The following is a 12,043-nucleotide window of genomic DNA, read 5'->3' as shown; positions in this document are numbered from 1 at the left end:
CAGAGCTAAATATCTCTACACAGGGCCATTCCCCGCCAAACACACCCAATACGAATGCAGAGAGGCATGGCCCCTACGAAAATCCTCAATTCCACACACTGCAGCGTTTGTTGGCTGTTTCTTATCTTGGTACCAGACAGGCTAGACTCTAGAGGTGTTACAAAACCCAACGTTCAAAGGGCAGTGGCTGAAGGTGACTGTTGCCCATGCCACAATCATCACACAACCCCATGATTTGGCCCATCTCAAGCAGGCGAACCTCTATTAGAGTTGCAGACTTGCTCCAATCACGGCAACTGAGCACCCCTGCCATAAGTGATCCCCTGTCACAGGAAAGATTGTGTATTACAGAGCGGCCACCGACAAATGTAAAAATCAATGGGAGCATTCAACACTCCGATATTGGTTTGTGGCAACTTTCTCCTGCTAACTTTTGGATGCGAACAGAACAGAGGAGAAACTGGATTTGGCAGAGAGATTCCTAGATTTGTAGGGTGAAGCAGTGTGCTCCACTGAAGGGATTCCAAACTGCTCAGGTGTGTGTCATAAGCTCTATATAGCTAGAAGTGGTAATCTTTAGATAGGGATAGAGGCAAGTGCTTTTGGAGTAGGACACTGGTCTCTCTGCTGCTGCGAGTGCTATTGTAATGCACATCTCCTGGGTGTGGTGCTCTGTCCCATCTAGTGGCACTGAGACCACTTAGCCAAGGCTGTCAATCTCTAAGAGGTCCCAGATTTGATCCCAGCTGCTGACGGCCAGGGTCTGTCCGTGTTACACTATAAAGTACAGAAATGAGAATTTGCAACCATGTTGTAACCCTTCTGCCAGGTGGAGCCAGTGGCAGCCAGAGCTGGGTTCAACATCTAGGGGTTCCTTTCCATCGATCCAACACAGAACCGGCTCAAGTTCCCACCCAGTAACCTGGGAAAATTACATACCACCCCCTGAAGAAAAGGAGTACTTGTGGCACCTTAGAGACTAACCAATTTATTTGAGCATAAGCTTTCGTGAGCTACAGCTCACTTCATCGGATGCATCCTGTGGAAAATACAGAAGATGTTCTTATGGTTTGTATGTATAAGAACATCTTCTGTATTTTCCACAGGATGCATCCGATGAAGTGAGCTGTAGCTCACGAAAGCTTATGCTCAAATAAATTGGTTAGTCTCTAAGGTGCCACAAGTACTCCTTTTCTTTTTGCGAATACAGACTAACACGGCTGTTACTCTGAAACATACCACCCCTGGGTGCCTCTGAGAGGCAATACTTCCCCTCTTGCAAGCACAGAGTCTGAGTGTAGAAAAGAAACTTAATAAAAGGAGGGAAGTAACTTGGCATTAATTTGGGAAACCACCACAAACAGGGTTCATAAACACAAGCCATGAGTAAAAGACCAACCCCCAAGTAGGTTGGGTAGTGCCCTTTTCCCCCTCAGGTTCTTAAGTCCAGCAACCCAAAAGTCCCTTTTACATGCTTGAGCCTTTTCTGCACCCCACTCACAGTTGCACCTCTGAACTCTGGGTCTGCACTGACCAAGAGCAGCATCTGCAGAGTTCACCTCCCACCCTGGGTGTGTGTGTGTGGGTGGGGGGGACCTCTGCACATCAGTCTCAGTGATTTTCAGCTCTTTTGCATGCTGGGCAGAAACATTGCCTCATCAAGTGATTTCAGCTCTGATTTGTTTTAATTGCTCAAAAGAGACTCCTAATGAACCCTATTTAGCTCTATTCCTTTTAGGAGAAAAACAGGTTAAGCCAGTCTAGAGAGGACCTCTTGGGAAGGGGGGGATGCAGGGCAGTGCAGCCTCCTGACCAGGACACCACAACTCCTGTTCCCACCCCCTTTTACTTTCACAGGGCTCTGACATTCAAGCCCCTGCTTAACAAGGTTTTTTCGACTGAGGGTGCCCCCCCTTCATTTGGGACAGGTTAAGCACAGTCCTGCTTTCCTGTATTCCTACAATAAATTACAACATTGCTGGGGTGCTGAAATACGGTTACCATTCAGTACGAAGGTCATTTGTACCCAACACCAGCCAAAGTTGATCCTTTGACACAGCTGTAAATGATGAATATGGAAAAAGAGCAGGAGCAAACTGTATTTACATAAACACACCCACAGTCTTCTCCTCCCAGCTAGCTGTCAGGGAAGCATTCCTTCAGACCTGCTTACAGTATAAAGCATGATATTGGAACAGGAGATCAATATGTGGCTAGAGATACTGAAGGAAACGCCATCAGCCATCAATGTGAAACAGCCAGCAACAGATGTGCTAGAAAAAGGCAACAGGCATTTTTGCATCTGGGTTCTTGGCCTTGTCAATACAATGCTACCCTGGATACACAGGGAGCGCAACAGGCCCCAGATAAAATAGCCCAGGCTCTGTGCACTGCAGGGGGCGTATCAAAACACAGCCTGAAAATGAATTTGGTGAGAAGGGATCATTTGGCTGGCATGCTGCCACGGCACTGCTTAGTAGCAAAACTTCAATGTAAGCTTGCTCCTCTTAGGTCGATTTCACAACCAGCCCATAAAGGTATAAAAGCTTATTCTCCACTTCTCCCTCCTCCATCCTTTGAGACTCAGATTCCCAATGCCCACCGGCCTGCATATCATCTCTCTCCAGCAGCTCAGCCAGTTCAGTCAAGTTCATGTGACATTTGGCTCTGGCCAGAATTAGAGCCATCTCTGCAGTGCACTATTTGATTGCACCAAGATATTTTGTAACAAGATAATAGACTCTAAATCAATGCAGGCATTCTAACCTCAAGTGTCTGGAGAGCCTGCCATCTACAGTGATCCAGTTTCAGCCATTTCCAGATCACTTGCAAGTCTCCAAAAAGGGCATCCAAAGAGGATAATACATACAGTTAAAAGGGATTTTTTTTTTTTAAATCGTTAAAAAGGAGCACTTATCTGGAAGTTACAACCCAGTGATCAGGCACTTTTGGTGACCGAATGCAAGATACAGAGAAGACAGGCAAGTTTCTCTCCTCCTTCAAAAGGTGCAGTAGCTCAAAGAAAGTTGGGAGGCGGGTGGGGGGGGGGGGGCGGGCAGCGGCTATCTCCATCCTGGCACATTTGAGTAACTGCAGATTACTAGATAACACACCTTCCCCTTTGCCCCAGGGTAATGGCTCTTGCAGTGCTGAGACAGGAACCAAGAACTCCCCTTGTGGAGAAGTGAAAGATTCCAAGGGCAGCATATTATGCTGCCGGCACAATATCGGCAGGATTTACAGCCTCTGGAGGGCAGAGAATGCCAAAGAAATAAAACATGGAACAACGAGGCAGCAGGCAGACTACTGGAACCTGCAGGGCTGTCATTTGTTATGCTAAGCCACGTTTTTAGGCAGCTAAAATTCAAGCACCTTTAATGTGGTAATGGCTGTCCATCAGGCCAGCTCTCAGCTGGAAGGAACAGACTGTGGCCTCCAGGTGTCAGTATAAGAAAGAGCTTGTACTCTGTAAGCTCCATTAACCAGGGGTAGTTCTGGCAAGCGGAGATATTTTTAAACGTCTTATAGCTCAGGTTCAGAGTCTAGGGTTTCATAGGACTTTCCTTGTTCCACACAGTCAAGGACAGGCCATCAGTTTAGACCCAACACTTCAAGTGATTAAATTTTGTACTACCTGAAGATAGGTGCAGAGAGGAAGGAGTGTCTCATGGTCAGAGCAGAGGCAGTGCTGTGCCGTGCCTACGCGAATGACACATGTTGTATGCCCCATGACCAGCCGGACCCACAGAACGATTCCATCTACTCCCTGAACAAAATGACATCCTCTGCACAGAGTGACTTCACATGCACTGTACGTGCAAGGCCATTTTGCAAGCAAGTGTACAGTTGCATGCCTGACTCAAAATGTCACAGCATGCCACTGAGCAAGTGTTTGTGTCAGGACACCTGGGTTCCATTCCCAGCTCTCATTGATGGGATGACTTTCCCTTAATGTCTCAATCTGGAAGAGGGTATAGCATTACTCGGCCATCTCAAAGGGGATGGTGAGAGAGTCTAAAGTTAGTTTTTGCCTTTCCAGAGCCCCCCCTTTTCACCCAGGGAATCTCTAAGCACTTTGCCAAAACACCATCTTGTTTTCCATTAGGGAAAACAGGAAGTGGGTTTTTGCCTTTTCCAACTAGCTTCACTTGTATGCAGTATTACAGTGAGACTTAGTTCCCTCCCTTCACACAAGGTTAGGTGACTTACAAGACTCGCCACTAATATTCACTCCCCTCTTCTGCTCTCCAGAGCGGCTCACAGAGACAGTGTAAATTAACCATCCATATTGTCCCAGCCTGGAATGGCTCCAGGTCGAGGACAAGTAGGGCTGAATGAAATGAAGCTTTTGCAATGTTTACTTTGCACTAGGACCTGGCAAAAGCTGACTCAGCATATCCTCTATGCCCCTTCATTTGTGCTTTGTTTCCCTTTCACAAAATAAAGCAGCTGGGCACATCCTGCTTTATGCCTTCATTTTAAGGAGGAGAAGATTCAAAGCATTTTGGTCTGAAAGTGGTGTACTCTTTAGGCACCACTCCAAGTTTCATGACTTAGAGCATTTCTTACCTTAAAAGAAAAAACTCTGGGGGGTGGATTGGGGCAAATTCTACCCTCTGTTAAAACTCTTGCATTTAGAGACAGAACAGAGGGCAGATAAGTTAGCTTATTGAGTCCATCTGTGAAACTCCACTGAAGTCAATTGGTAGCTGGCGTGTATGTGAGTATACTACTGGATCCATTGTTACCACACCCCACTTTGGGGGTCCACTGTGTTCTAGAGAACAGTGCTCTCAACCTTTCTAGACTGCTGTACCTCTTTCAGTCTGATTTGTCTTAATACCCACAAGTTTCACCTCACTTCAAAACTACTTGATCACAAAAGCAGGCATAAAATTACAAAAGTGTCCCAGCAAACTACTACTGAAAAATTGCTAACTTTCTCATTTTTACCATACGATCAATTGGAACGTAATTACTGTACTTACATTTCAGGGTATGGCATAGAGAACAGTATGAACAAGTCATTGTCCGTATGAAATTTGTTTGTACTGACTTTGCTAGTACTTTTTATTGGCCTAGTTTTACAACAGGCTACATATCTAGAGGAGGAGTTGTACCCCTGGTGGCTTGAAGAGGTCTTCTAGAGATCTAGATGTAGAATCATAGATATCAGGGTTGGCAGGGACCTCAGGAGGTCATCTAGTCCAACCCCCTGCTCAAAGCAGGACCAACCCCAACTAAATCATCCCAGCCAGGGCTTTGTCAAGCCGGGCCTTAAACTTTTAAGGAAGGAGATTCCACCACCTCCCTAGGTAACGCATTCCAGTGTTTCTCCACCCTCCTGGTGAAAAAGCTTTTCCTAATATCCAACCTAAATCTCCCCCACTGCAACTTGAGACCATTACTCCTCGTTCTGCCATCTACCACTGAGAAGAGTCTAGATTCATCCTCTTTGAAACCCCCTTTCAGGTAGTTGAAAGTAGCTATCAAATCCCCCCTCATTCTTCTCTTCTGCAGACTAAACAATCCCAGTTCCCTCAGCTTCTCCTCATAAGTCATGTGTTCCAGTCCCCTAATCATTTTTGTTGCCCTCCGCTGGATGTCTTCCAATTTTTCCACATCCTTGTACTGTGTCCAGTTTTGGGCCCCACACTACTCCAGATGAGGCCTCACCAATGTTGAATAGAGGGGAATGATCACGTCCCTCGATCTGCTGGCAATGCCCCTACTTATACATCCCAAAATGCTATTGGCCTTCTTGGCAACAAGGGCACACTTGACTCTAGAAGGCTGAGCAAATCCCCCACTGGTCCGTCCCCGTCCCCCCCCCCCCCCCCCCACTTACCTCTCTTCAGCAGACTGGCTCTGTAGCGCCCCTCAAGGGTGCAGTTCCACCGTTCGAAGCGGAACTGGTACTGGCATTCCAGGGCGCTCATGCTGATGGCCTCCACGAGGGTCTCAGCCACGCCTGGATCCCGCCTGCACATCCTGCGCTGCTTCTTCTCCAGCTTCAGGCGGTCGCACACTTTGTAATGGGCCTTGACGGCAGCTTCCTCCATTTCTGAAGTCAGAGGGAGGATGGTCAGAGGTTCATTCCCAGTCAGCCTGTGAAGAGACCGGGGCACAGGGTTGGGGAGGGAAAAAAGAATGGACTAGTCAGAAAACAGCTACCATGCTCAAACTACATTCTAGCATTTCCAGTTGGTGCCAGCCAGGAGGCCCTGCCTCACGGAGTTGGGGGTGAAAAGGAGAGAGATACACAGCACATGTACTGCATTATGGCTCTGCAATCATTGGGTTCTATGCAATGAACCTGCTCTCATAACTCACCCACCTTCAGGCCTAGGTTCAGTTTATGCCACCAAGAGGCTTTAGTTTTCAGGTTTGTTACTCTAAGTTAAGTGATCTGGGAGCTTGTGGGGGGGGGGAGGGGGGAGGAGAATAGGTGTCCCACCCCCTTCAAGCACAAGGTCCTTGACTTGTACAATGTGCAACAAAAGAAGCTAGCATACTGTTCCTGGTGTCGAGTGACTGGCTGCTGGACGCTGACCAGGCTGGCACCGGCCCCAGGGAGTAAAGAAGCTGCAGGAACATCTGCTGGAAGCATGAGCAGTTTGTTGGTTTTTCTAACAGTAGCCAGCTCTCCTGGCTCTGCCCTCTTCCGGCCAGGTGCCAGTGTAGTCAGTCAATGGGAATCACTATACAGAATTTTGAGGGACCTGAAGATGCATTTCCCCCAGCCAAAAAGGAAGAATTGCTAAAGCCAGAATTAAAAAGCTTACTGGAACATTTCAGCCCTGCACAGACACACACAGAGCGAGTGCAGGGCTGGGCATTCACCTTCACTGAAGCATACTCTGTTGGTTTCAGAACTTGCAGACCCCTAACAGGGCCCAATATGGGGGGAGGGGAGCAAAGACAGGGCAGGAAGAAGGGGGGGGGGGAAATGGACAACTGAGTTAAAAATAAGGTTCTAGAACCTTAAAGTTATCCTTTTGTTTTAATGTTTAGGAGGAATTCCATGTTAAAGATAGGGATTCTCCCTACCAAGCAGGCAATCAATCTCCAGCCAATAGCTGGAATGCCAAGATATTTCTTTACAAACAGATTTGTATTCCAAGTCCTGATCTGAGCCCCCACACCCAGCTGAGTTGACTGAAACATTAAAAGCCACTTCATAGAAGTCAATGTTCTTCTGTGGGATTAAAAAAAATGGACCTATTTTGTTTCTCCAAAATTGTTTTGCTGATTTTGTTTATGGTTCTCCCCCACCTCTTAGCCACTTTTGAAGTATTTGGATTTTTTTTTTTAAATGACTGAAGGAAAAAGGGACAAAAAGAAATAAGGGGGAGGCACTGATAAGTGGGAAAAAAAAATCAAAAAGTGAACAATTGAGTGAAAGTATTCCAAAAACTAGCCATTTTCCCCAAAGACGGTTTTCAAAAAAAGGTAATTTTTAAACCTCTTTGTAAATGGGATGTGGCTACAACACATGCTCAGGGCCCTTTACTTACCAAGGAAAAGGGGCATCCAACCTTACTGAGGCAGGGCTACTTGACATGAACACGCAATATTTAAGTGCTGCAGCAAATTCTGTGGGCCATTCACCACACTTGCCCGAACGGTTTGTTCCTTGACATTTCTACAGCTAACTACTTAGGAGGCACATGCAAATCTAAGAGAAAAGAAAAATATGGGGGGGGAGGGAGGGCATATTTTGTAAATCAAGTCAGCCTCCAGTTATTCATCTACTTGATCTGGAACCACTCAGTGCAATATTCCAGAAGATGTACACCACCAGGATTGTGCAGCAGTCGGATACGACAGATGAGGGGGACATACATCTACATGGACAATATAGCTAAGATTTTGTAAAGTGACTGGTGATTTCTGGTGCCTCAGTTTTCCAGTGCCCAAATGGACACCTTAAAGGGAACAGATTTTCAGAGGGCAGGTGCTCAGCATCTTCTGAAAATAAGGCCCATTCAAGGTGCCTAGTTGAAAGGGGGGGGTGGAAAAAAAACCCACACACACACCCCCCTAGCTCCTGAAATTAGTCACTAATCAAAAAGCTCAGACTTTAAAGACAGTACTGAGATAGCAACACTCCAAAACCCTCAGTCAGTTCAGGCCTTTAGCAGTTGCTTGGGATTAGTGTCTGGAAAGCCAGAGAAATGGTAAAATATCGAAGCATTAAATGGATCAGTGGTAACCTGAATGTTTTAACTGCTCTGTGCAAAGAGTCTTTGCAGGATGCTTCCAGGATTGAACATGGGGGCTTGTGGTTGATAGCCAAGGTGATAGGACAACTCTAGTTTGTAGGTTTCCACCCTTGCCACCGGTTCCTGCTCACCCCCTTAATAAAATTTTACAGAAAGGTGCCTGAATGACATCTCCAAAGATGGAACTTGTCTACCATGAAAGTATAACAGCTCATTAGCTCAGAGTCCTGACTAGTGAGTAGGGGAAGAAAAAAAAAAAAAATGTTCAAGTCCACTCTTTGGATTTCAGCCTGCTTGCCGGCCCTTCTTCTCTTTGCTCAGCAGCCTAGGGTTTGGCATCACTTCTTCCATATCCTTCAGAAGAAACTTTGGACCTTAAAAGCTGGTCTACACTCCAGGGGCTATCGCAGCACTGTAGCTAGAACCCTGCAGCATACTCCAGTTCTGGAAAAAAGCATGTAACTCCACCTTCTTAAGCAATGGTAGCTAGGTCAAGGGAAGCTAGGTCTACACCTGGGGTTAGCTGGGCAGAGCCACAGGGTTCTGGGGGGTATAGATTTTTCTCCACATTCCTGAGTGCCATAGCTACGCCGACTTAAAATGTAAGTGATGACCACGCCGAAGCTTCAGAAAAAACTCTCCCGTTTTGCTCAGTTCAGTGAGAAAAGACCCATCCAACGAGCATGACAATGGACATTTATCACCCAACCCAGCTTCATGGCTTTTTTGTTGAGGTCTGCTTGAGGCCAAAGCAAGAGAACAAGTTATAAAAAGGGGTCTCGTGACTAAAGCAAGTTTACAGGGTCAGTAGCAGTTGCTGCTACTTGGCCAACAAAGGCCTTTCGTCCCACTCAGAAAAACCAAACCAAGAAATGAGGCGGTGGGGGGAGAAAAACCAGTAAAATGAAGTGTGCACCTCTCCTAGCTGTTAAACAGAGCCCTTCTTCCAGGCGAAGAACTCCTGGGGAACAAACAATGCAGAGTAATATGCATCTGTGGCATGAAATCTATGCCCATTCCAGCAGGGGGTGCCACCCTAGCAGTATCAGGACTTTACTGTGACAGTTCCAAGGGCTGAGGTGGCATTTTCAAAAGAGTGCCACCAACATGCGCACACACACACCCACCCCACCCCCCGCGCCAGGGAGTGTCAGTGCCGGTGCCTGAAATGCTGGCTTAGGGCTGCCACGGCATGGAACCCTTATAATCCATCAAGTCCTTTTACGCAACCTAGGCTGAGTGAGGTCTTGTGAGGCCATGGTGTCCAAGTCAGATGCCCTCTCGGCTCTGCACAGAGGCTGAGCTGTTCCTGCCCAGGAGTCCGGGGCTCTGTTGGGGCGAAGGAAGTTCACGTATGCTCCCCCTGTGAAAAAAATCCTCAGCTTTGGTGATGAAACTGCCACCTAGGAAGCTACATGTGATGGTGTTATTTTGACTTGAGGGGGAAATGCCCATCCACTAAGTCCTGGACTGAGCCCGACTGCTTGTTTATCAATCAGATGGCTCTAAGAAAAATTACTTTTGGTCCTTAAGAGGGAGAGTGGGCTAGTGGGTCAGGCACTGGACCGGAAGTCAGAGACCTGGGTTCTATTCCCCACGGCCTGCTGTGACACTGAGCAAGAGACACTTCACCCTACTGTGCCCCATCCCACCCTTTGCTGGTCTTGTCTTTTTAGACAAGACTCTTACTGTACATCTCTCCCCCCAGCACCTGGCACAATGGGGCCCTGATCTTGGATGTGGCCTCTGGACACTACAGATAATTTCAGCGAAAAGTCTAGGATGCATTTGACAGTACAGGTGTTCCCGGAACAATCCCAGCTCCCCCCCCAGGAGGTGGTTATTGTTGGTGGGAATGGTTTCTAATACTGACTGTGGATTTATATTAGTCATGTTTCACCATTCAGTCTGCATCTTACTGCAAAATGCAGTGCTTAGTTGGGAATCATTAAAACTAGTCTCGTCTCTTTTTAAAGAGACACTGGCATTATACCTGCTTTCAATATTGCAATAAACTGTTGGCAAGTGGTACTACCCTGGATGCTCAGTTGTGCCCAGCCCTACAATGCTAAAAGGTTTCCCCTCTAATATCAAATTGCAGTGATCCATGCTCTAATATTCAGAGAGAGAGCACACGCGCGAGCGAGCGCGCACGCAGGGCTGGATCTTGAAACTTCCAGTTTACCATAGCGTGCCCACACGGACAGCGGCAGAGTCCCTAGACAGCTATGTATTTGTGGCAATATGGATTTGCCTGAACTTCTAGATAGATGCTACTCCCCAATGAGCCCTGGTTTTAGACAGGCTCTAAGCTAAAGCTTTAATTCTCTACCTAGCAAGATGATTTGGTGGTGATCAGTCCAAGCGGGACGAGAGACAGAAGCCAGTGAGTGCACTTCCGATTTATGTCAAACCAGGAGTTGCCTGAGCCAAGCAGAGCCACATCACTGCAAGAAAACTGCTTGGCTATATCTGCCTAGAATGCCAGGCCTGGTGAAATCCAGCAGTCCACTCTCCGCTTCCACAGGATTTCTGCATGGTAAATCTGCATGACACCCCCCTCCCCCAGTGGATATCTTCCCTGTTTACTTGACTACTTTGCCGGCAGTTCTGCCTATGCCAGCCCCTCTTTTCCCTCTGACCTTCTCCTTTCTCCCAAAAATGCTTTGAGAGGCAACTCTGTTGTATCCGGTATGAGTGTATGTCACAGCTCAATGACTCTGCAGAGCACACCATATAGCCCAGTGACTCAAGTGAAGGAAGCCAGACACTAGTTCAGACTGGACCATGTGGAACAGATCTGATGTCTTTTCCTTCCAGCAATTCCAGATTGGGATTTTCCCCTCCTCCCCATAACTTTCCTAACTTGGGCCCACATCATACCCCCTTCTACAAAGTAGAAACACTACTTTAGTTTAATGGGTCCAATTTCTCTCTGGGACAATTACATGGACTTCAATGGAGATTAATCTGGACATCTGTTTGGTGCCCGGTCTAGTCTTTGAAGGCCAGTAATTCATGAAGCATTCACCACACTTGTTTTCACTAGTCCAGTGCTTACAGAAAATACTACACCAGTGAATTGTAACTAGCTATTTAGTTGTCTGAAAGAGGAATACAACATATAGCTCTGTTGTAAACCTGAGAGGTAAACTGAAGAGATTTTTGATTTTACCAATACAAGTCATGGGGAACCTCCCTTAAGTTATTTCAGGTTTCCTGAAGTAGCCATCCAGCTAGTATGTTCAATAGATTCCAACTTACAGAACAGGAGATGCTTATACCAGACTTTCAATGTGCAATCCAACTTGATGGACTTCTTGATGGCTTTTTGGATCACCATAAAAAAAGTAGCAAACTTCCACCTTTCTCTGAACTTCAGCACAAAACTGTAATCCCCCCTACACACACACTTTGGCTACTACAAAAAACCCCACCCACCCACCCCTTACCCCCATGCCACAATAAGATTCCCTCCAAACCTCAGCCCAGATTTGTTGGCCTTCTGGGTGTCTCAGTGCAAGTCAAACACCTTGCCCCTCAAGAACATCCTGTCAGCAGCTCCCTCAGTTATAAATTAGGGGAGAGCTAGGTGGAAAGCCCCTATTGATTTCTCCCTGTGTCACCACCACAGAAGGGGGCATTGCAGGTAGACAGATCCCAGGCCACTTTGGTTTGGACCTCTGAAACACCTAACACAATCTACTCTATCTGGAAACTAACAGGCAGCTACATGCACATCATGGAACATTTGTGTCATGTGCTAGCAATATACAACGTTTAACCAGTAAGATACCGAATTCAGAGTCAATTCAGGA

The 12,043-nt window shown here is 46.8% G+C and overlaps 1 protein-coding gene across 1 annotated transcript in view; it reads right to left on the bottom strand.

Moving 5' to 3' along the window:
• Nucleotides 1–12,043, bottom strand: part of WNT9A (Wnt family member 9A) — a 68,341-nt gene that overhangs the window by 17,528 nt on the left and 38,770 nt on the right. The window contains exon 2 of the mRNA XM_074943449.1: nt 5,849–6,108. Coding sequence (XP_074799550.1) covers nt 5,849–6,108 — 260 coding nt within the window. The remainder of the gene's footprint in view (nt 1–5,848; nt 6,109–12,043) is intronic.

This window comes from Natator depressus, chromosome 2, assembly GCF_965152275.1.
Source record: "Natator depressus isolate rNatDep1 chromosome 2, rNatDep2.hap1, whole genome shotgun sequence".
NCBI classification, from domain to species: Eukaryota; Metazoa; Chordata; order Testudines; family Cheloniidae; genus Natator; species Natator depressus.
This window is presented reverse-complemented; position numbering and strand designations above follow the sequence as displayed.